General features: G+C 36.2%; 1 protein-coding gene across 1 annotated transcript; it reads left to right on the top strand.

Moving 5' to 3' along the window:
- The first annotated feature begins 1580 nt into the window (after nt 1-1580).
- LOC139745199 (uncharacterized) lies at nt 1581-25175 on the top strand. The gene is made up of 5 exons (XM_071655605.1): nt 1581-1810; nt 4037-4094; nt 12368-12483; nt 23932-24021; nt 24973-25175. Exons 1-5 carry the CDS (start codon nt 1739-1741, stop codon nt 25087-25089), a joined length of 453 nt encoding a protein of 150 aa, XP_071511706.1. The 5' UTR covers nt 1581-1738; the 3' UTR covers nt 25090-25175.
- Nucleotides 25176-25322: the final 147 nt, after the last annotated feature.

Raw genomic sequence — 25322 nt, 5'->3', positions numbered from 1 at the left:
ATGCCGCTTTCAAACACGCGACAGACGAAACATTGAAAACCGAAAGCCTTCTGTTCTCTTTCCTGTTCTGCAGAGTCATTCTGAACACATGTGCAGCTTATCATAATCCTTTTCATATTAGTTCCAACTTCCAGTTGTTTTGCTGGTTGGGAAACATTGATGTGTACACTACATAAGATTACAACCGAAATAATTAATGAAATCATCTATGTTCATTATTATTTCACACTGTATTTTACAAAATGAATAATTTTGTTCTTTCAGAATGGTCCGTTATAATGAGGAAGAGATAGGCGTAGAAAGGATCACGAATTCAATCATGTCGTGTACCTTTTAAGAACGCATGTACAAAATGCGAAGAGATTTTGGGGAGAAAAATACAAAACGCATCCTGCTGGTGCAAACATCATGGAATACAGCCTAGCCTATGATTAATGTAATCATCACGATCCCGCTGGGCGCACACAGCGTTAAAATAACTTGAATAATGCATGTTGATACTCTGCTTGCACCCATGTTCAGAAAAAGTGATAACAAACGTTTTTAATAGAATTTGATTTTGTTTATTAAAATTCTATATTGTGTTTCATAAACGATAATTTCATTCTTTCAGAATGGTTCAATACACGAGGAAGAGATAGGTGTAGAAAGGATTACGAATTCAACCCTGCCGTGCAGTTTTCAAGAACGCATGCATAACACACGCGAAGAGATTTTTCAAAAGAAATCAAAGAACGCGTTTTGAACCCCTTCTATTTTTATTCTTTCGGTATCAACTCACATATGATTCCTTTTTATTCTTTCTCAAAAATAATGATCCATTTACTTGTGTAATAACAACGCAAAGACTGCTCATAAGTTTGATTGCTTGGTATGTGACTCCATGCTTATTTTTACTTTGTTTTTAGTGCAGACGGTTATAACGAGGGTCGAGGAACCGGATATAACGAGGCAATAATATCGGTGGTCCCACGGATCTCGTAGTAACGGAGCTCGAGTTTCACTGTTGCGTTTTTCGCAGTGCCGTACTTTTTCGAAGAGAGAAGGCTACGACCAGTGGCTACGACAGCTGCTTTTTCGGACGTACTGGCCCCCTCTATCGTCGTAGCTGGACCCATCGTAGCGTCTTAAAGAAAGAAAAAACGACAACAACAACAGAGACAACATCTGGGAGAAAGGAGGAAGGTGATTCGGCACGCTCCGCAGCAAAAGAGGAGAGAGCGATCGTCGTCAGTAGTGATGATGTCACTGCGCAGTTTTAGTGCAGACGACATGACACGGATGTCACTTCCAAAAAACGAATTACGGTAACATTGACTGCCGGAGGTTCGCGTACGGTGCAGGTTGACTACGTCGTGAAGACGTTCTGCCGACTGGCTGCTATATTCGTGTTCACCGCCCCGCTCTTTTCAGTTCAAATTTTATCAACTTCGAGAATTAGTTTACCAATCGACGTCGCGTCATCGACTATTTCAAGCAGCACAAGATCAAGAAGAATAGGCCCTACAGACTGGCGATTGACCCGGCCCTGTGACTGTGTCTGACCTGTGCATATTATGTCCAGCTTGGACACCATTCATTCATATCCCTGTTGCACTGCGGCTGTAGTAGCTGTAGAGCCGTAGAACCCACCAAAATTTGTATAATAGAAGCAAAACGTTGCGTTGGTTACTGTTTCATTTCAGTTTGAGGCTTGCAAATATTTGTGTGTCTGAGTGGATCCAGACAGGAGCGCAAGATGCCACTAGTGACCAGGTGCTGCTGTTGCGACATTCGCACAGGGTCTATGGCCAGTGCGATATACTCAATGGTAAGACAGTATAATATGTTGTTGTTGTTGAGTTTATTTGGCGCTTTTCAGTCGCCTTACCGAATGATATTGATATTTAAGTATAATGATATTAAATGTAGGAAAATAAGGATATATATGTCATTGCATGTCGGGGCCGCAATAATGGGGGGGGGGGGGGGGGGGGGGAGGAAGAGGAGGGATTGCAACCCCCATGCAGAGACTCCAACTCTCCTGCTTTCGACAGGAGATCTCCCGCCGAAAGCCAATTTTTGTAAAATCTCCCGTTCTCCCGATCAAGATTTAATTTCTCCCACCCTGGCTCTGTGTCTCCAGTTGGAAAGGATTTCTTACTTATTGCCATCATTTATGTTGAAAAATAAGCCTTATATAGCAAGAGAGAGCTGGACCCGGCCGCAATTCAAGGAACTTCGCGCTTTGGGCAAATCAAGTTGAAGTCTCCCGTTTGGTAGGGGTTTCAGGCGGGAGAATCTCCCGATCAGAAGGTTCTTGGGGTTGGAGTCTCTGCCCATGCCATGACAATATCTTACTTTGAGTGTTGGATTATTTGTCGCTAAATCTGTACATACTCTCATACAAATCTGAATCATGTAAGGTCTACATATCTCGAATGCTCCAAATCAAAGAGCTCAGAATAGATCTGCATGATCTAAAGTCGATAGACTCTTCTATAGATTAGATATTATGCACACTTTAATTGTAATCACTCTCATGAATTAGAGTAAAATTGAATGTTGAAACACTTGCATACCATTGATATGGACATAGACTTTTATGTCGTTGCTCGCTCAGATCAACTTGCTCATTGCACGGCTCTCAGGATTGCGTTTAACTATATGTGACCCTGCACCACAAAACAAACAAAAAGTCGCCAGACATGAATTTTTAGTTAAGACCATATTCTGAAAGAGCAGACTTTAAGCTTTAAAATGATGAATAACTTATCAAATGGACTCTCCTAACTTAGACCTAATCTAAAATATCTAAATATTGGAAAGAAAGCACAAACTCAGGAAAAGTGTGAACTGAGAAAAGAGGCTCTGAGTGTCTATTCAAGCGCTTAATCTTTACCTAACCGTGCTGGCTGTGCGATGAATGGGACAAAAAACAAGAAGTAAACCACCAGAGTAACAACAATGAAGGGATTATCAGATTAAACTGAAATGAAGCATGCCTCATTAACATATTCTGTCCATAATTAATGCCAACTGTGAAAGCAGTAGCACTATCCTTTCAAAAGTTATTAGAGTTCAAAGTGAAAAGTGTGTACAAGGTTTTTCAGAAATGAAAAAGAGACTCTAAAGACACACCTAATCACACTATTCTACCAAAAATGTTCGAGATAAACTGCTAAAAAACACCCTTTCCTGCCCGTTTTATGATCCCAAATTTTAGCATAATGTAAAAGAGGACTTGCTCTTTCAGAAAATATGAAAAAGTCAAGATCAGCTAGGTTGACCCATTTCACCTATTTTCAGTCCTCATGCAAAATCAGTGTGTGCGACTTTTTGTTCGTTTTGTGATGCACGGTCAACCAGCCCTGTTACTGATGTACACAAGTGTTATTGCATTGTATACGCTGCCAGCATAATCCAATGTTAAATTGAAGTAGGGGTCTAGCAATTCCATTTACCAGTATATGCAATGCGTTTTTCAAGCAAACGGGAGCTTCCCTAAACCAAATTACATTATGTTTAAAGCCCCCTTTACCTATATGGCAAGTTGAATGAAGTCAGATATCCTACATGCAATTCTTTGTACAGTGCACATGAACACACACAGGATACAGACAGACAGAGGCAGACAGACAAACACACACATATCAATGGACTTCATTCAACTTGCCATACTCATTGTACGTTTGATATTTTTAAATTCCTGATAAAAGATGATGTGTGTGTGCATATTATGTGTGACAAGTCTTTGAAGTTCAGTTTGAATAGATCAGGTAGATCTGTGAAGCTTAAAGTTGTTTTGTGTTTGGATATGAATCATGGCCTAATATTCTATACAGAAGAAGTTCTGAATTCTCACTTTTCCACTTATGCCAGTCTTAATTCAATTGATATTATAATGTTCCTTTTTTGTTTGAAAACTAAAAGGATGATAAACTGGCAGTACTAAACCTACTGTAAAATTAAAGTGTTTGAAAGCTCTTCATCTTTTTGCCCTGGTTTGTCATTTTTGTTTTAAAGCTTGTTTTGATAACTGTATTTTGTCTGACAGATATATGCAGCTCTAGCACTCGGGGCATCTGCTTTCAAGATTCATGTTGATATGCAATGTGAGTACACTTTTCTTGAATCTGCATGAAATTAAGTGAATTAGATGTTGTTATCTGACACAAACAGCAAGTAAACTGTTTTGTACGTATAATATCTTCTCATAAAGCCCTTTCTACCATGGGATGTTAGTAGTGCAATGACCTGACACAGTTTATGACTTTTGTTGAAGTTAAAGAATGATGATAATGAATGCTAATCAAAATGATATAGACCTGGTTTTTTAAATCTGTGCTAAAAGTGGAAGAAATGAAAGTAATGATAAGCAAAACAATTAATTTTTTTGTTCAAGTATAAAGACAATATATTCTTGTTACAAATGCATGTTTTGTTATTGCATGTACTTGAATACTAGAGCTGTAGACTATAAGAAGGGAAATATGAAAACAATAAATCATAAGTCAACAAGAGATTTAAAGTGCAAGTTTATGATACGTACAATTCGTATAATATATGACAGGTCAGTGGAAAAAGGTTTGATATTTATTGCATTGATTACTGTCATTGCTGATGTGACATATTGGCTAGTAAAGACATCTCGATACAATTGTATAACACTCCGTGGACACAGTGTGAATGGTTCTCCCCTTGTAGTTTATACTACAAAGTCATACTGTAAAAAAATCCTGACAGTCAGATTCTGCTCAAGATATATTATGGGTGTAAATGCGCTTTTTTTTCTTTTTTTTTAGCCTTCCATGTCAGAGATTTTTACTCATCAAAACTATGGGGTAATTGCACATACAGTGTAATTATGATACTGGTAGGAAAATGCATAATTAGTTTGTGGTATCTGTGGGCAGCAGTAATGAAAAAAACAAACAACATGCTATCCAGTAAATTGGGTAAGAAATGCTTGGCCTGATACTACCTGATTTAATGCCGAGACTTCTGTACCTATACTGAAATCCTAATGAAATGCAGTGAATTTCAGTAATTTCTTTTGTTCGATACATCACCCAAACAAAATTGCCGTAGCTGAGGTACACACATAAAGTCAATAAAGATAAAACGGAAACAAAAACAAACTATGAAAAGAAAAAACAAAAACAAAAACAAAAACAGAAAGAAAGAAACCCAAATATAAATGTGACTGATGCTGTACCAGTATTTGTTTTGATAGTGACTCACTGACTAGAAAGTTCTTTCCTGAATTTTGAGGTAGCAGTCTCTCTATATAGGAATTGACTGTCTGGTTTCAGCCTTACTTTTAAACACAACAAAGTTGATCCATGGAGCTATTGTAGCTCCATGGTTGATAACAAGACCATTGTTGGCATGTTGTCTTTCACAGCAGATCCACATTACAGTGTAATGGTGATTTATGTCTTCAGTTAGGACCTACACTTGTACGTAGGTTGCTAGGACTGGTAGTGAAATAGATGGCAACACATTGTATCAATCCCCAGTTTTCCTGCTTACTGCAAACAGAAAACAAAATTAATGATAAAAGTTGAACATCTGGAAAAAAAAAATTGGATGGAATTTTAACTGACTATCATTTTAGAAAGAAGGGTTACCATACAGTGTTTTCCTTTTCCTCTGTCTTTTTGAATGAGATGTGATTCATACTTCTTTTAGTTCTATGCTAGTAGTTGGGTAGAGGTATGAAAAAAATGCTTTCACAGAGTACATTTCTGTGAAGAGCAAAAGCAATCAAAAACTACTGTAAAAGAAAAAAAAAATCATGTGACTAATATCTGTGCTCGTCCCAGTAAGAAGAGTTTCACATGTTTTTAATCCTGCGGAAGCAAGACAGTAAGTACGAGAACATATAGCAAGCAAAAATATTTGCGTGCTTTTAGTTTCATGCTAGTTTCTGGTTGCGTGAAATGCATGAAAATGTCAACACTGAAAATTTCAACTTTTACAGTAGCTGTGCAGTGTTAAACTCTTGCTTCCCGAAAACCAATTCAGCAGCATGGGGTGGAAGTGCTGCAGTGGCATTTATTTAACCAATTTAGTTAAAAATCACCTAAGCCCACCCCCCCCCCCCCCCCATCAAAAAAAAAGAGAAGAATATGGTCGGGCTCATTATATTTGTATTATACACACACCATGCACTCATGTATAAGCTGTGTATGTTTCTGGGGTGGAAGTGCTGCAGTGGCATTTATTTAACCAATTTAGCTAAAAATCACCTAAGCCCACCCCCCCCCCCCCCCCTTCCCCTCAAAAAAAAAAAAGAGAAGAATATGGTCGGGCTCATTATATTTGTATTATACACACACCATGCACTCATGTATAAGCTGTGTATGTTTCTGGGGTGGAAGTGCTGCAGTGGCATTTATTTAACCAATTTAGCTAAAAATCACCTAAGCCCACCCCCCCCCCCCCCCTTCCCCTCAAAAAAAAGAAGAGAAGAATATGGTCGGGCTCATTATATTTGTATTATACACACACCTTGCACTCATGTATAAGCTGTGTATGTTTCTGGGGTGGAAGTGCTGCAGTGGCATTTATTTAACCAATTTAGCTAAAAATCACCTAAGCCCACCCCCCCCCCCCCCTTCCCCTCAAAAAAAAGAAGAGAAGAATATGGTCGGGCTCATTATATTTGTATTATACACACACCATGCACTCATGTATAAGCTGTGTATGTTTCTGCAGGAAATAGAGGTGAGAGAGAGAGAGATGGCTAAGGCCGAGTCACTCTTTTTACCCTCATTATTTTGACAGACAGCAAAACTATGACATTGGGCACCATTAAGGAAAAGGAGCAAGTAATTGTACAAATTGCATCATTACCCACGCCGATGTAATCGGCAGGGGGTTATGTAAAGGGTTCCGTATGTTTGTTTGTTTGTTTGTTTTTTTGTTTGTTTGTTTGTTTGTTTGTTTGTTTGTTTGTTTGTTTGTTTGTTTGTTTGTATGTTTGTTTGTTTGTTTGTTTGTGTACAAGATAACAAGAGAACGGGTAAACGGATTTGCACGAAATGTTCAGGGAATGTTTGGATAATGACAGGAAAGAATCGATTAGATTTTGGTGATAATCGGTTGACCCTTGCAAATTCTGTGTGACCTTGAAGTTTTAACCCCATGGTATAGTGACCACTCCGAACATTTTCCGTTTCTTTGCGATTTTCCGCTACCATACAAATATGGCGCGCCATTTGATCAATAATGCCGATTAACTGTTCATCGCCGAAAAACACTGTTTATCGGCGATAAACACTGAAAAAACACTGTTTATCGGCGATAAACAGTGTTTATCGAACGAAAAACACTGTTTATCAAGTGATAAACAGTGTTTATCGAGAAAAACTATGTTTATCGACCAAGTGATAAACAGTGTTTATCGAGGAAAAACTATGTTTATCGATCGACCGATAAACAGAGTTTTTTTTTGATAAACACTGTTTATCGACCGCCGATAAACGGTGTTTATCGAGAAAAATTCAGTTTATCAGTTGATAAAGGTGTGATAAACAGAGCTTCATCTTGATAAACAGAGTTTATCGCTCGATTAAGTGTTTATCGCCGATAAACAGTGTTGTTGGTCGATCGGCGCGCCATATACAAAAGCGTATCTCCCAAACGATCCGACTTCGCTGCATGCAACTCTGTTCGTAAGACGATCCAACTTCGCTGCTCAACACCATTCGTAAGAATTTCGAAATTTACGTTTATTTGAGGAACTATGTCCTTCTTGATTTATGAAAGTTCGGGGTTCGCTCTCCGTCGTCACAAACTGTCCCGTATTTGGTGATTTTTCAAATTAACATTGATTCTTTTTTTGTTTGTTTGTTGGAGGAGCATTCCTCAATCATGAAATAATTTTGCTCGGTCCCAGTCACACTGCACGATATGCGCACTCATTGTCAATGCGTGTTCAAGGCCGGTGAAACTGCATCGCGCTCTACCCTGTTGGCGCAAAATTGCATCGCGGACGTTGCGGCGCTCGTTGGTGACCGAATACTGGTGCAGTATATATTTGCATTCAACCCTTGCATTGAATAATTGCCGTAGGGGGGTAATTGCCCAGGGGGTACGTAAATTTTGTTTTTCTTTTTACCCACGCCGATGAAAATCGGCAGGGGGTTATGTAAAGGGTTCCGTATGTTTGTTTGTTTGTTTGTTTTTTTGTTTTTGTTTTTTTGTTTGTGTACAAGATAACAAGAGAACGGGTAAACGGATTTGCACGAAATGTTATGGGGATGTTTGGATAATGGCAGGAAAGAATCGATTAGATTTTGGTGATAATCGGTTGACCCTTGCAAATTCTGTGTGACCTTGAAGTTTTGACCCCATGGTATAGTGACCACTCCGAAAATTTCCTGTTTCTCACTTTGCGATTTTCCGCTACCATACGAAAACATAAACTCCCAAACGATCCGACTTCGCTGCTCAAATGTTCGTAAGAATTCCGAAATTTACGTTTAGGCCTATTTGAGGGACTATGTCCTTCTAGATTTATGAAAGTTCGTTCTCCGTCATCACAAACTGGCCCGTATTTTGATGATTTTTCAAATTAACATTGATTGTTTTTTTCGTTGGAGGAGCATTTGCTCGGTCGCAGTCACACTGCACGATATGCGTGCTCAATGTCAATGCGTGTGCAAGGCCGCTGAAAATGCATCGCGCTCTACACTGTTGGTGCAAAATTGCATCGGGGACGTTGCGGCGCTCGTTGGTGGCCGAATACTGGTGCAGTAGACATTTGCATTCAACCCTTGCATTGAATAATTCCCGTAGACACTAATCATAGGGGTGATTGCCTAGGGGGTACGTAAATTTTGTTTTTCTTTTGCGCTTTTGTGGATACAATCGTACCATCAAAGATCGTACACTCATACGACCTTTGATATCATCACACTCTCGGCTTGCTATAATCAAAATATGATCCCGCAAGAAAACGGCGTATTTCTCGATTTTTAGCGCTTTTTCCGCGACTTAATTCGCGCGCGCTTGGAAAAGTTCCGATTCTGCACTTTTGACTGTGGAATTTGGGATTTTCGATGGATTTTTGGAGGAGACTTGAGGACTTTCCTGTACGTGAATGAGTGTTAATACCGTATGTGTAATGATGTGATTTGCGTGTGATGTGACTGTAGAACCAAAGATCGTACACTTCAGTGTACGATCTTTGGTAGAACTCACTGGCTGGTGATAAAGCACACTGGCAATTAAGTGGCCGAATTCTGGTAGATGACCGAATGCACATTATGTTTACCCCGACTTTGTACTTAGGCGTGGGTCTGCCGCCTTTGACGGCCCCTCTCTAGTTCATGACTTAGTTGCTGAACACGGGTGGCTGTAGCAGTGCCAGAGACATGTCTTCTAGTTAGCTTTTGATCATATTATGTGGTATAGGGAGTATGAGTAATTCATTGTGATACTGCATTGGCAATATGACAGGAAATGCGTCATGTCTGCCGAGGCGGGATGTAGTTGCCATAGTGATAATCACCTGATGAAGACTCACAAGACGGTTGTTTACCGTTGACCAAATGATGCAGTGTGTATGCACCAGCTTTCTTTTGCAAGGTTCTGTCAGAGGTATTCATATTCATTAAATTTTTCATGTCACATTGTTTTTATTGCAATTGATTGACAAATTGTCGTACATTGAACTAAATCCTGTCCGAGCGTGCATGTCCATGATTTATTAACATGGCTTCTACTAAAACACCGATAATTGGTGCTCATTTATGTCTGTAGATGTAGGGCAATTTGTCAATCAGCTGCAATGTCAGATACATAATCACCTTAACTGCTCAGCTCCTTCCTTCTGGCTGCACACTTGTAAATCAATTCTGATTCTTTATAACAAATTAACTCGCTTTATCATGGCATACATCTATGATTTTCTCATGTTACACCTGTAGAACTGCAGTCAATATATCATGAAAAATAAAGCTAAGATTGTTAATTATTCTTATATCTTATTCTTGCTACTGTTGTATACTGGAAGAAAAAATTGAGATGAGGAGCTAAACTTATGAATAAAGAGTTTCATTGCAGAATGGGCTAAGTCCCATTTTCAAACATTTTAAAAGTAAGCCCATCAGATACAGCTATCCTATGTGTAAATAAAACTTTCCTGTAATACCTCATTTATAACATAACGAGGAATATTCATGAAGTTACAGTATGATTAAGAATATCCCATTATGTTTAAATAATTTTTTTTTAGCACACCTTTAATTGCAAATTATTTCTTCTAAACAAGAGTGCAGTTAGCTCGTTTTGTGACAAAACTCTTCAAATATTTTGAACTGTTTTACCAAGATAAATTCCTGCAGAGAACTGTTGTCATTACTTTAAAATTTGATACTCTTGTGTGCCATTCTAAATCTTATTTTTGGAAAATCCAACCCAGATAATGTTGTTATCAACTTGCAAATATAACTGCATATATGTTGCTTTTAAAGTTTAAATACTTTGCTAAATAAGGACTCAGCAGATTTTAAATTAATCAAAGTAAATTGTCAGAACTACAACTAGATGATAAAAGAGAAAAGGCACATAAGTCTGAACAAAACTACACAAATTACACAAATTTGTGTGTTGGTGTGTATGTGTGTTTTTTAATTGTCACTCTTTATCAAAAAAGGGTCATTCTGTATTAATGTCATATTGGCATCTATGTTGTGAATTGAAATACATGTATGCTCCTCATTTGTGCTGTGCATTTACTTGCAGAAAAACCAACCAACCTGTAATTCAAATTTATAGTATAAACTTGTACACTGTATGCAGTGGAGGAACTGTTGACAATATATATTACATTTTGCAGGATGTTCCGCATTATTTTGTTCTTTTCTGTTGCAAGGTCTCAAAGAAGCAAAAAAAGAAAAAGAAAAAAGAAAAGAACTATGATGAACAAGTTGCTGATACTGTCATGACAAGTTTATGACATAGTAAAAATGTTTTATTAATTACGGCAGATTTAAAAATATGATTTTTTTTCCTCTGATACAATATGATTTGGGATGAGCATAACACACATGGTCACCTCTACTTCTGTGCAATCATGAATAGGAGCTTTACAGGGCTCAATTTGGCCATCAACTCAATGCCAACATTTCAATAGTCCCACAAACATCCTGTTGCCCGACAGCAAATGATTAGAATACCCTATTGACAGAGTTGGATTGAACTTTGCTGTTCTAATGTGAAAATAAAATCCCTGCGATTATTTCTCTGGCATTGGTAATCAATTTAAAGGACAAGTTCACCTTCATTAACATAAGGATTGAGAGAATGTAGTAATGTTAATAGAACACATCATTGAAAGTTTGAGGAAAATTGGACAATCCGTTCAAAAGTTATGAATTTTTGAAGTTTTTGTGCAGTCACTGCTGGATGAGAAGACTACTGCAGTGTATGATGTCACATGCGTACAACAATATAAGGAAAATATAAAGAAAATTTCACAAAATTTCATCTTTTGAAAAAAGTACACATTCCCTTGACTCGTTACTGACATATGTTATGGGTAATATTATTCCCATTGCCTTTAGAAAGAGGCAAGTCAAGTGCTCTTTTATTATGCGAAAAAAGTGAAAATATGTGGAATTTTCTTTACATTTTCTTTACACTGTTGTACTCATAATATGTCATCATGAGCCTTGGTACTCTCCTCATCCAGCGATTCCAGCACAGAAATTTAAAAAATTCATAACTTTTGCATCGATTGTCCAATTTTCCTCAAACCTTCACTGATGTGTTCTACTAATATTTCTGCATTCTCTCAATCCTTATGTTTATGAAGGTGAACTTGTCCTTTAAGACATTAATGAGGTGCAGTTGAAGTGTTGCAGCCAAAGCATGCCCAAATAAAGTGTGTTGTAACTCAGAGTGAAAATAACCTCTGTGGTACTGTACATTGAATTTTATTGTGCTTTTTAGTGGTGTTCCTTCTAAAGCAGTCCCAGGTTATTATTCCAATTACGTGAGCACTTTATTTGCATTTGTAGAACTGTAAAAATTCTCTTTAGGCAATTTCATGCAAATAAGTGTAAGATTGCTTCCATTAACACTTCTAAGAGTTTTGAAGAAGAACTTAACAGTTCATTGAAAATGTATTATAGTGTTCATGCTCTTGAACATATACACAGTATACAAAGGGTCAAAAGTTAGGCTAGAAGTACTGTGGAGCATTGAGAAATGACATGTTTTCTGTGGCCATGAACATGGACAGGACTTTCATATTTTTGCCTTTTGGATGTATAATCAGTCATGATTTTAATCTACAAATTTGTTCGAAGTTTTCTGACTGAAACATGTATTTAATGAATTATTCAGTTAACTTTGCCTTTGCCTTGTATAGCTGCATCACATCTGTCACAGGAGGAACGTGCCTTCTTCATCGCAACCTGCGTTGATGTGGCATTCTTCTCTCTCATATTTCTGTCTGCGATAATCTTGCTGTATGGTGTGAAAAACGTAAGTTCTGGAAATTCTTGAATCTTGATTGCACATTTCATCTGCATTTCCTGTTTCCTTCAATTCCTTTCCGGTCTTACAAAATGTGTTTTCCTTCTATTTTCTTTTTCTTGGTATCATTTTGTGCTAATTATTGTAACATTGGCCGTATTGTGAATGTGAGTGTTTTTTTTTTTGCACCTATTATAAAATATGACATATCATGATTTTGATATTTGTTTCATTACATATATTTGTTATGGACTTTTATATTGATATATTCTATCACTCTACATTGGCATATATCTGTAAAATGTGTGACATATAAATTGCATTATGTAACATTGGTATTTCATTTGGGTTTTTTTTTTACATCATGCATTGTCTGTATCAAGGATGAATGCTGGCAGAGTAAAGTGACAGTGAACCAGGGTGATTTATTAAACCAAGAAACAAAAAGAAAAGAATGGAAAACAGGGACGCTTGGACACATTAGACTACATTAAATGCCCAAATTTTCTGTGAAAAAAAAAACATATAAGAAATATAGAATTATATAGGAAATATAAGTTCTTACGATCACATTTTAAAGCAGTTAAAACTACCTGGCGCAAGATGAAGCAATGGCAAGGACACCATTTGTTGTTGTAGCAGGATAGCCATTTATTACTTTTTTTCCATCTTTCATTAAACCTGTGCAAACTGCAGTTTGTTTTCTTGCCTTCAAATTATCAGGAAGTGATTGCTCAAGGAAAAGAAGATTCTGCTATAAATTGTATTGTTGATAAAATTTACTCATTCTGTTGAACTGAGCAAATTATTCTTGTTTCCATATATAACCAAAAGGGTGTAATTCACTGCAAGTCTTGTAGATCCAATCCAAGCACTGTCTGAAATGCATCTTATATATCACAGCTTCAAAGCATGTTTATAGTTTGCATTACAGTATCTGTGTCATAAATGCATTTTGCTTTGCATAAAGAGTATTTCATGACTTTCACCATTATAGGAATTATTGTCTAGAATAAAACTGCAGATGTATGTCATTTGAACCACAACAGCACTTTTCAAAATACTTTTGCACTTATTGATCAAACTCCTTGTTGGTTAACCCATTGAGGATGATTTGATTTTGCTATTTACAACATAAATTTCCCATCTAGACACTTGCCCGAGTATACTCGGGATTCGTCCTCAACGGGTTAACCATCATATGTGGCTGTACTATTTAGATTGTTTTACAACTTTAAAAGTGAATAAAATTGAGTATTTATTCTGCCATCATGTTCCTTGTCTATAAACATGCATGCTCTGACCTTATGCAGGGCTCGACACTAGCGGTGGCCCAGTGGCCCAGGGCCACCAAAAACGCAAGTCGCGCCACCAAAATTTCAGAAATGAAGAATTTGGTGGGTTGATTGGACCACCAAAAAAGGTTGGATGTTTGCCTTTGGGCCGCCAAAAATAAAAGTTATTGTGGAGTCCTGCCTTATGGCATTTACATGTACAGTATATACTAATACTGTACAGTAAATTGGCATTCCTACATACAAACTTGCTTATTTAAATATATGATGTATGAACCGTTAAACAGATGCTCAGCGTATATCACCAAGTCCGGTTTTATATCTGTGAAGTTAATAAAAAATAGCATTCCATGTTTATTCACCCAACATTCCACCACGCATGCACTTACGTACTCTTATCAGAATCTGATGATCTGATATGCCTTTACAATGTTGTGTGAAGTATCTCCATTTTACAGGTAAACTAGACATACATGACCCCACAATTAATACACTTTTTATCACGCTGTCAGTAAAATTTTGTTTATTTTTGAAACTTTCCATTTCATGTGAGCTGACAGACACCCATCAATTTGGGTTGATTACTAGATCTGACTGAAAAAAAAACAGCTTTCCCTCAGACATCCACACTTGGTTGTTCCAGATGAGGCATTGTATGTTTTCCTGCCTAACTTGCATAAATCAAATGACTGTAGTATCTTTAAATGAGTGAAAAAATGACAATTACAGTGTTTACCAGAAAGTGACATCCTTCTGACGTTGCTCTGTGAAACAGGCAATACAAGGGAAGTAGGTCTAAAAGCATGCACCGTTGAAATCTCATGATCTCTTAACAAGAGACAGCCTGTTTGAATATCCCCTGTGATAACACAAAGATTTATGCACAATATTTCATCTTGGACAAGCATACAAGTACAAATGTGTAATTACCCACATGAAAAAAGTTTGCCATCACTTTTGCTTGATTTCACTCAAATTTCAACCAATCTCTCCTTGTCACACAAATTCCATTTCCTCGCTAGAGCAAATTGCACTTTAGTGAGTAGTTCAGTGGAACCAGTCTATCTGACATCATGGTTCTAGTGTTTTTCTTGGTGCAAAACAGTAGTTGTCACGAGCAGCAGATGTGCTGACGTCGTGGGGTGATGTCTGCATAAATTTATCACCTAGTCTCGAGGGGTACATTTTTAAAGTGCTAAATATGGGTGATGGTCCTTGGAGGCTCTCGACTGCATCAATGGTATGATACATGTGAGTTATGAGACTGATACAATGTGTATGATTGCCAATATCACATTAGGGGCAAGTCCAAGATAACGCGCACGTTACGTATGGGACATTCAGAGACTTTTATGACCTGAAAAATAGTGTTAATGGCCTTTGATCATATTGAACTTCATCATGGTGATTGATATCTAGAAGAAGTATAATCATGTAAAAAATTGAGAAAAATGACCTTGACAATTATATTCTAGAAGAGAAAATATGTGCCGTTACGTATGGGACCAGAAAAATTTTGTTTTTTTGAACATTTTTTTCAACCTCAAAACTCTCTGAAAGTATTTCATTCTACAACTTGTAACTCACTGTGATGAAAGTCACAACACTCAAGATTATCACAGGTAAGTTTCATGTCATTAGGCAAAAAGCTCTAATTACAGGTTCTAATTAAAGACAGACATGACGTGTTACGTATGGGACAGTTACGTATGGGACAGTTTGTCCCCCATTCATTTAGTGTGTGAAAACCATGTTTATGGGTATTTAGCATAATTATTGAAGTAAAATCAGTTGAAACTACTCAAATACTGATCCAGATTGTCAAGGAAACAATATTCCCCAAATATTCACCATCATAATCATATTCAATCATATTTTTATATTTTTGTGACCAACCTGGGTATGCATGCCCTTTGTTCCCCATTCGTTTAGTGTGTGGAGAACCATGTTTATGGGTATTTTGCAAAATAATTTTGCAAAATACCCATTTAAACAAATTTTTGCATAATTATTGAGGTGGAATCAGTTGAAATTACTCAAATACTGATCCAGATTGACAAGGGACAATATTCCCCAGATATTTACCATCATAATCACATTCAATCATATTCTATATTTTCTATGACCAACTTGAGTATATGTACAAGTATGCCCTATTTTTATCAGGATAGTTACTACTGAAAAATTGAATAGTTTAAAGTGTTTACTTGCATTGATGATGGGCAGTTTGCCATTTAGTTTCAATAAAAAACAACTTGACACAAGAAATATTAAGTTTAATAAATAAGCAATACCTGCTGCGTGGAACCCCAGTGATCGAGTAGATATATGATGTCTGTCTAGCAGTCAGGTCATTGATTCGAGTCACAACTCAGTATGTATACCCATGAATTTTGTTGTGGCTACTACTGAAAACTGAATAAGGACAATTTGTGTATCACTTGCAATAAAAAAAAAAAATCATTTTACTCTTTTTTCTTCTATACTATCACAACCATTTCAAATTGGATCTCCATCACATAAACTTTGAATTCCTCTAGTCTTAGGATTTTATGCTCTTAAGTAATTCGTACAATTGGTTTCCAATCATCCCTTTAAATGTTGAAAACTGAATCCCAATTTCTACAAAAAACTATACCATCCCTTTAATGCTGATTTTTCATTGTGTAATAATTTTGCCATTTTCCCCTCCCCTTTCTGAAAATTGTTCGGTCAAGTTCATGTATTGTTTCAAGTGTCTATAACTCAAAAAGTAGCTACAATGTTGGGATGCTTTCTTCAGGATGATTGACCATTTGTGTACTGAGGGACCTTCCCAGCTAGCTACATGCATTCACATGCAATATGTATGAGGATGTCCCATACGTAACGCATTTGTCCCAAACGTAACATTATTTCAATGCCTAATAAAAAGTATTTCTTTTACTTTTTTTTCTTTTTTCTCTGGTATTTAATTTCTCTAAACAATAAATTAGAACTTTCCAAAAGGGCATTAAAATAACCTTAGCAATTTCAGAAAAAACCTAAAAAAATGACCTCATTTTGTTACGTATGGGACATCTCATGATAGGACACGAGCTAATTTGCATAATCATTTGCATAATCCCTAAATTTTCGTACGAAGTTAAACTATGTGATGAACTTCTTATGTCCACATATTAATCAATTATTATTTGCTTTCCTTCAAATTAATATGAATTTTTATAAATGTCCCATACGTAACGCTGTGTTTCACATTTATGCAAATGAAGCCCTTGAAATTTGCATAAATTTACATAATATCATTTTTTCCTTCACGGAAACCAAAACTTCAACTCATAAGCTTTAAAATGATACCAAACATGTCAATATTGAGCAAAGATGAAATTTTGCCTTCTGAGGGGACCTTATCTTGGACTTGCCCTTAGACAAACATCGTCTGGATTAAAAAGTCCCATATTTCTTATGTTTTCGACCTCCCTCCCCCCCCCCCCCCCCCCCCCTCCATTTTCCAGTCAACAGTAATATTGTCACCATTTGTGTTGGCATGTTATGGTGCTCCCCTTTCTTTCTGCAGCCAAGTGTATAAATTGATGCATCTAAGCACATGGAAACTGAATCATGTCTGGTACTGTTGTAGCATGTTGTTGAAATATCCATACTCTTTTCATGAAGATTCATAACCAAGGGCTGAAACTTCTAGGTCACCAGATGGCAGAATTATTGAAAGTTAGCATGAGATCTTTGTTTGAATACATAGGGTGTTTTTCAGTATCCTTGCAGTGAATATGACAACGTTACTTTGAATTTTCTAGTGTGATGCATACCTGTACATACTTATGTTATCCTTAGAATTTGCTGGTACAAATATACAGGGCACTTCAGAGAGATATGCTGAGTATGTGCTATGTAATTACAGCTAGGTCGAGGCAGGGGAAGGGGATTTATTACTTTCAAGAGCTAAATCCTGTTTGTCTGTGTGTCAACAGTGTGACACATTTAGGGCGTATGACGTCAAACAGTGTCGTAATGTAGTAGTGTTGATACAACGTACATTCTAACAGAAACAAACCACAATATAATGCAACATTATATGGTCCTTGACTTTGTTGCATTATTGCTAATTTCAGTTTTAAAAGAAAAAAAACACAATGCCTTTTAGATTTCATTGCATATATTTTGCATATATGTTATTATATATTAGAGACATAAATGAAAGCAAGTTACATTTCCATAAAGTATTTAGCATAATTTGCAAAGTCGAAAATGTTGTCTTCATATATTGAATTCTTGTACAAGTGATCATGTACAACCATTGTATGTCTGAAGCAAATATTAACAGTGTTTTGTTGTACAGTACTGAATCTGGCAATTGGTTCATCTTTCATGGTCATGTTGAGGTCATGTTGAGACCAAAAAAAAAAAAAAACCCAACATGTACAGCCCGTCAGCTTTATACAAGTTAGTTCCTTTCCCATCTTCTTGACTAGACCTCATGGTACAGTTCTTACACGTAGATCAGTACTTAAACCTGTTGAGGACGAGTCCTGAGTATACTCGGGCAAGCGTCTATGGGAAATGCATGTTGTAGCAAAATCAAACTGTCCTCAACAGGTTGAAAAAGAAATCCACTCCAAAATTGTATCAATTTCGTAGGGAAGAGGAAAAAAATCCCTGCAGAACAGTGCAAAAACGATCAAAAATCGGGTAAGAAATATGGGAATTATGATGTTCTAATCTTTAATTTTGATTTTTTTTTTGGAAAACACTTCTTGACTAGTCGTTATGAATATTCAAATCGGCAGGTTGATGATGTCATGCTCTCACAATTTCTTATTCATTTTATATACAAAAATGGCAAAACAAATGTTACTTTACAATAAAGCTGATATACCCACTTATACACAAAATGTATAAGGGGGTATATAGGAATTAGCGTGTGGTACACAGTAGGTCAGCTGGTTGGACATTATTGCAGTGAGGTATAGATGTGGAGATTTTATTTTTGTGTTTGCCATGATAACCACAATTTTACTAAAACTTGTGAATTGTAAATTATGTACTTCCACCGCATTCAAGCAATTTAATAAAGTCAAATTTGTATGATCGTGTTGGTATGCAAGACACCATAAGAGTCTGAGTTGCTGGAACCGGGATATTAGTCACCTTCAGTAAGGACTGGTCAAGAAATGTTTTCCGAAAAAATATGAAAGTTCAAAATGTCATATCTTCCTTATTTCTTATTCAATTTTTGTCATATTTTAAAGTGTTCTGTAGGGATTTTTTTTTTTTTTGTCTCTTTCTTTTGGACTTAATTTAGTTTTGGGGTATATTTCCTCTTAAGAACTGATGATTTGCTGCACAAATGCTTTCACAAGTTTTTCTGCAAGTTAATTGAAACACTCTCAATCGTCACTCACATTGTATTGCCTGAATAGATAGATATAAAAAAAAATACCTGCTCTTAAAATACAGGACTAGTCAATTTTGATCCCCACCCAGAGCAGAGCAATTGTCTCAATCTAACTCTCAATGTGTGAGGAGTGGCCTGTACATTAAACTGGATCCCTGAAAAGCTTCATATTATGCACATAAGCCAGTTTTGTGCACGTAAATATGCAGAACTCTGTGCCAACTTGGCATGGAGTCAACCAAGAGGAGTGGGAATAGCGCTTGTAGACGGTTGAAGACCTGCGTCTTTCCTGTGGAGTGCTGTGCATGATAATACAGGCCTGTTGGGAATTGAAAAAGAAAAAAACAACAACAAAATTCAAAGGATGTGAGCAACAAGAGTTCTGACAGAGTGTGAAATGAACCGAGAAGAATATCCCGAGACATTGGAACTGAGAGAGAATAACCATGCAGAGCAAGAAGTGTTCCAGCATTTTAAAGGGACTCTACAGTACTCAAGTTGAGCTGGGGATTCATGTTTTGAACATTCCTAGATGAGATAATGAGAAACCTCTTATGAAATATGAAAGAGCGTGTAATTTTAAGAAGGATTCAACATTTATTTGATGAAATTTGTTTTCAAATGGCTGAGATATCCTAAAAAGTGATAATAATAAAAGTCTACAGGCCACGCCTTTTATTAGGATCTTGTTGTCTCACCTTGTTTTCGGATATCTCAGCCATTTCAAAACCGATTTTCATCAAATAAACTTTTGATACCCCTTAGAATTGCATGCTCTTTGACATCTCATAGAGTGGTTTCTGAATATCTCGGAAAAAGTTAAATGGACCTCATCTCAACCAGAACTGTACACACCCTTTAAACTTGTATCTACTCAGCAAAAGGAGTCAAATCAAACAAAGAAGTCAAAATTCAGTAAATATGAGATAATACAGAAAAGTTTCGAAGTTTGAAGTTCATGTGTCTTTTTGATAGAATGAATCACTTGGTGAATCAAATGAGGTATAAAGATGTCATTGTATCACAGCTCTCTCATTGACTTGCACAGTACATGTACATTATATTTGTAAATCACTCATATAAAATGAAATCAAAAGGAAGAAACATTATCCTAAGTTGCATAAAGGAGGAGTTGTAACAACTGAGCTGTGTTGTTCAAAGGAGAGGGACTGTGTAATTGTAACTATATAAATTTAAATGGCCAAGCCAAACGTCATTATTTTTCTGTATATTTTTAGATTTAACAGTATATTTGTAGACTGACCAATCATTGATTGTGAGAGGATCATGTTATCACTTCTTACTTTTGTAACTGGCTTCTCAGTTTCATTGAGAGGTACATATGAATATCCAATGTAAAACTTTAAGAAAATGTCACTACCTTGATGCCAGTTTTAATTAAGTCCTACTGATATGTTTGTTCTAATGTAATGAATCCCTGACTCTTCTACAAAAATGGGCAGCTTCGCATCAGGCATGAATTATGCATGGCATGACAATACATTATTGAAATCAATTCAAATTTTATTTCATTTTTCGACAAGAACATACATGTACTCATTTCACTTTCTTTGGTAACAGAGAATAAGGTTTCATAAACAAAAGAAAGCAAACCGATCAGAGTATACAATAATTGTGGAACCATATGGTAATCGTACATTGCTATGAAAACTGAAGTGATGAAAATAAAATATCAATATGCAATCTGCACAAAATGGAGGGACCTGCTAAAAGGGCAAAGCTTGTAGAATGTGGACCCCTCAACTTACATGTTGTGCTAAATATTTATTCACTATTCATTATTTGCAATGCATTCTAATCATTTGCCTTTATACTTCAAAGACCTGAAGAAGTTGAAAAAGTCTTCTGATAAGTTGCTTGATATTGCCCATTATGAAGAGATTTGTAATTTGCATCTGTGTAAACAATTATTTGAATATATTGTACATGTAGGATTGATTTTGTACTTCAGGAGTACAAGACAGTCAGGTGACAATATATATATATATTGTTTTTATTTATTTATTTCTTTTTACCAACAATGAAATGAGTATCAGTATCCCATTTAGTGATGATCTTTCTTTGAAGGGCCTGACATGCTACCAAAGGAAGACTTGGAAGAGTTTGAATGCAAAAAAAGATACTGTAAAACCAGAAATTTTCATGTGCATTTTAATTTTGCAAATTTCGAGAGAGCCAAGATTTGCAAAATCAAAATGCATGCGAAAGGTCTTGTCTACTTGACTACACTATATGCATTGAATGCCATTGGCAATTCATGAAAAGCTTCATACCAGGAAAAAGGCCATCCGTTCCAATTCAGTGAAAATTTCATGCCGCAAATATTTCTGGTTTACCAGTAAACACCATATTTTACACTATATCTTCAAAGTTTCAAATCAAGTCAAATAAAAACAAAATCTTTCCAATGATGCTGCACTCATTGTGTAAAGAATATTTGTAAATATATCAAAATCATCACATAGATATATTTTGATAATTTTCTGTGTTTTTAGCAGATTATTCTTGAATATCTCAAGTTGATAAAAATGGATTTATTTTTGCATTTGAAAAACTTGTCAAGCTTGTTTTCTGTTGTTTGCTTAAAAAATGCATGCCACTGAAATATCTGTAGCATGGCTATGATTTTTCTGAAGAAAAAAAAGTAGAATATGAAAGAAAATGGCTCTTATGGAAGTTATTGAGTGTGTTTATGCAAGATTTTTGTCTGTTTTTTTTTTTTTTTTTTGGTGGGGGGGGGGGGTTAATGATATACATGTGTTTTATTGCTTCCAGATTATCAGGTTTACTTTGTATCAGTAAAGATTGATTAGAATCAGTGGATCCATTCAAAAGTTTTGAAGTAAAATGTGGGCTAATAGAAAAGTCATGTGCTGTTGTTGATGGATGAGAAATCTATAGCAGTTTGTGATGTTGCAGTAGTGAAATACAATACATACATGTAGCATAAAGAAAATTGAAGGAATATTCCACATGATTTATTTTTTTTTCTAGTGTAATGAAAGAGCATTTAATGCAGGAGGAATAACACTACCCATAAAAAAAGAATAGTAACTTTATTGGTGTCATAATATTTCTATGTTCACTGAATCCATGTGTATGTTTAGGGTTAATGGCCTTGAGTTGAATGAGTTGAGGCAGTGACATTGAGTTGCAGTTATCTCCGCTTGGCACCATTGCTCCAAATTGCCTCCAATATATTTCATGCTCCTAGAACTGTGCCAAGTATCTCCAATACTGAGTAGTTGTGACTCTGCTGTTTCCTGTCGGATGTCATTCCAGAGCATGATGTGAGAGATGAGCCCATACAAGTCATGTGGTTGTGCACTTTTTTCATGTGCATTTCCAGAGCTGCAAGAAAGTGCATTACAGGACTCTTAATAGCTATAGAAATTGTACAGGTGTTTCAACTGTGTGGCTTCTTTTTCCTTGCATTTAAAAAGGTTAAGATTTTCAATTATATGTGTTTGATGCACAGCTTCTTGCCTTGAAATTTACTTTTATAATGAAATTCTTCTTTCTATCATTCTTTTTTTTTAAAAATCAAGTATTTGTGTGGTAAATTTCGACTTTGACTGTTTAGTGACAGATTATTTTAAAGAAAGAAAGACAAAATTGGGACTTTTCTGGAGCTTTGACTTGGCCAAGTTTTTTGACTTAGTCAAGGTTGACTGTATACCCTATTACTAGTCGCGCTCTATGAAAACTGCAATCTACAATTGTATGTACTCCAAATTGTTGACCACTTGTGATGTCAAATTAGACTTTGTTATCCATGAGTGCCCAAGTTGTATTTAGTGCCCCCCCCCCATCAATTTTGAAGTGCTCCTTCAACATAATGACATGTTCTGACAAAGCTATACTGACCTGTGATTCCATTTTGAGGGTTATTTTTATGCAGAGTGTATAGTAGTGAAGGAAGAACGTTGTTATTTATCCATCACTGAAAGCAAATTAATTGAAATTCTTGGAAATCCATATTGAGTAACTTTGAGACACAATTGTTATACCATCAAATCAGTGAAGAACACAGTCACTCTGGTCAAATGACATTTTCTCCTTACCAAATAGCTACCATGTAGTTGTGAATAATATGTAAGCAAAAAAAAGATAGAAGATCCCTCAGAGTTAGAATCATTTTAATACTTGCAGTCACACTACTTATGAATTACATGTTCATGTTATTTTCGTGTGATAAATAAGTGTTGTGCAAGTTCTCCAAGCAAGCGATACAATTTGACTGTGCTCAATTGGCACATATATTAGAGACATAAATGTCTAGGCATATCCTCCAAGCCTGAGTAAATTATTGACTCAGATACAAATGCAACAGAGTGAAAAATGTATACAGCTGTAATTTTCATTGAGTTTGTGTATTATGCAAGATAATGAGTGTCACACTAGACTTGTACATGTAAAGGATACTGTAGAAATCATTTTCTTCCTTTTTTTTTTGCCCATGGATGCCCTATTGGATGATTATTTTTCCATTTTGTATCAATTGTCATATTATTATTTCGTTCACATTTTCAAGAATATCCAGTTTTGTGTGATAAATTTCATTTGAGTTACTGTTTGTGTAGGCAAATAATTCTGTAACTGCGGAAGTGCAACGTGTATATGTAAAAGTATATATTTGATATTGCATTTAATATTTCATGTTAAAATATACCATAATGATCACAAATGTCTTTGTATGTCTCTCTCTCTTTATTTTTCTCTAATGATGATTTTCTCCCAATCTCTCAGTACCGACGCTACCTGTTCATACCATTCATCATCTGCATGTCTGTCCTGGTGGTTCTTCAGATTCTCTTGATGTTTCTTCTTATTTTCATTGTAAGTTTCTATTTAGTACATTTTCTCTTCAAACTAAATCATCAGTTGTCAGTGTGTAAGCACATTTACTTGTATGCATTAATGTCATACATAGAGGGGCATTGAATATTAGAAAGAGAGGCAAGGAAAAAGAATTAATGTTTGTTTTTTCCCACTCTGGCTTGCTACCGGTAAAGCACTTTTCAGCAGCAACAGCAGCCCAGAAAGTAGCAGGTAGCAATGAAGTTGTCATGACTGCAGTGAAATGATGATGGTAATAGTAATAATAATAAAAATGAGAATAATAATGGTTATAAAAGCACAAGCCAATGAAGTGCACAAAGCACTAAAAAGAAGTGAAAATAGACAATTATACAAATAGGGAACAATGCACAACAAACAATCAGTATAGGAAAATAATAATGCCTGTTTTATGTACACATCACAGAATGTTGAGATTAAGCACTTTACAAGTGTATTCCACCAATGATATCAAGAAGATCACTGTATTAATCAACCCATGTGTCTTTTTTAGAGTCATTCGCAATTCACTCTTTCAAGGCATGGATCGTTCTTCGAGAAAGAAATTTTCAACACGTCATGAGATATTTATTGACCGGCCAATAAATCTGTCTTGTGCGGAGGGTGTGTAGTCTCGTTATTATTTTGTGCCACGGCACTATTAAAGCAGGCATCACAGTACACATTTGTGTATGTGTGTGTGTGTGTGTGTGTGTACGTGTGTCTTTGTAGAACAAAGAGGAGATATGCGGGGATCACACCACAGAATTATCTCCAAGTTAATTGCCTTCTCTGAAGTGGCTTCCACAATTTCTCTGCAGTCGTTGAGTGAGAGAGGTGGGATTGGGAATATAATGGGTGGCTTTTTTACTGGAGATCAGCTCTTTGTGCATGGTGTATGCTGCAGGTCTTGTTTATATTTAGCAATTCTGTCATGTGTTTGTCCAACAGATGGCCGTCGGTGTATCCACGTCAGGTATCATTGAACTTCTGGTCATCGGTCTGGTCACTTTCCTTAATGTAAGTAGTACAACCCAAGTCTGCACCAGCAATCTCATTTTTTCATAAACCTGACCATGGTATCCAGCTCTTGACTGTTCAGTAACCTGAATATGGTTTCCAGTAAGAAATCTGATTTTGATGTTGTTTGTAAGATGGAGGCATTATTGACCATGTGCATTTTGTAGAGAGAAAAATCATCACAGTTTTGGTCATGCACATGAGATATCAGAATTATCTTTATTCTTAATTCTTTTTTTTTTTTGCTGTTTCAAAGACAGATGAAAATATGAGCAATATTT

Source organism: Diadema antillarum, unplaced genomic scaffold (genome assembly GCF_040938485.1).
Source record: "Diadema antillarum isolate AM-2024a unplaced genomic scaffold, OU_Dant_1.0 seq00001240_RagTag, whole genome shotgun sequence".
Taxonomy (NCBI): domain Eukaryota; kingdom Metazoa; phylum Echinodermata; class Echinoidea; order Diadematoida; family Diadematidae; genus Diadema; species Diadema antillarum.
Note: the sequence above shows the minus strand (reverse complement) of the source record. Positions and strands in the feature narration are given on the sequence as shown.

Coding starts and splice junctions, on each gene's coding strand:
- LOC139745199 (XM_071655605.1), top strand. CDS start 1,739: ATGCCACTAGTGACCAGGTGCTGCTGTTGCGACATTCGCACAGGGTCT. Junction 4,095..12,367: donor GATTCATGTTGATATGCAAT/GTGAGTACACTT, acceptor TGCCTTGTATAG/CTGCATCACATCTGTCACAG. Junction 12,484..23,931: donor TGCTGTATGGTGTGAAAAAC/GTAAGTTCTGGA, acceptor CCAATCTCTCAG/TACCGACGCTACCTGTTCAT.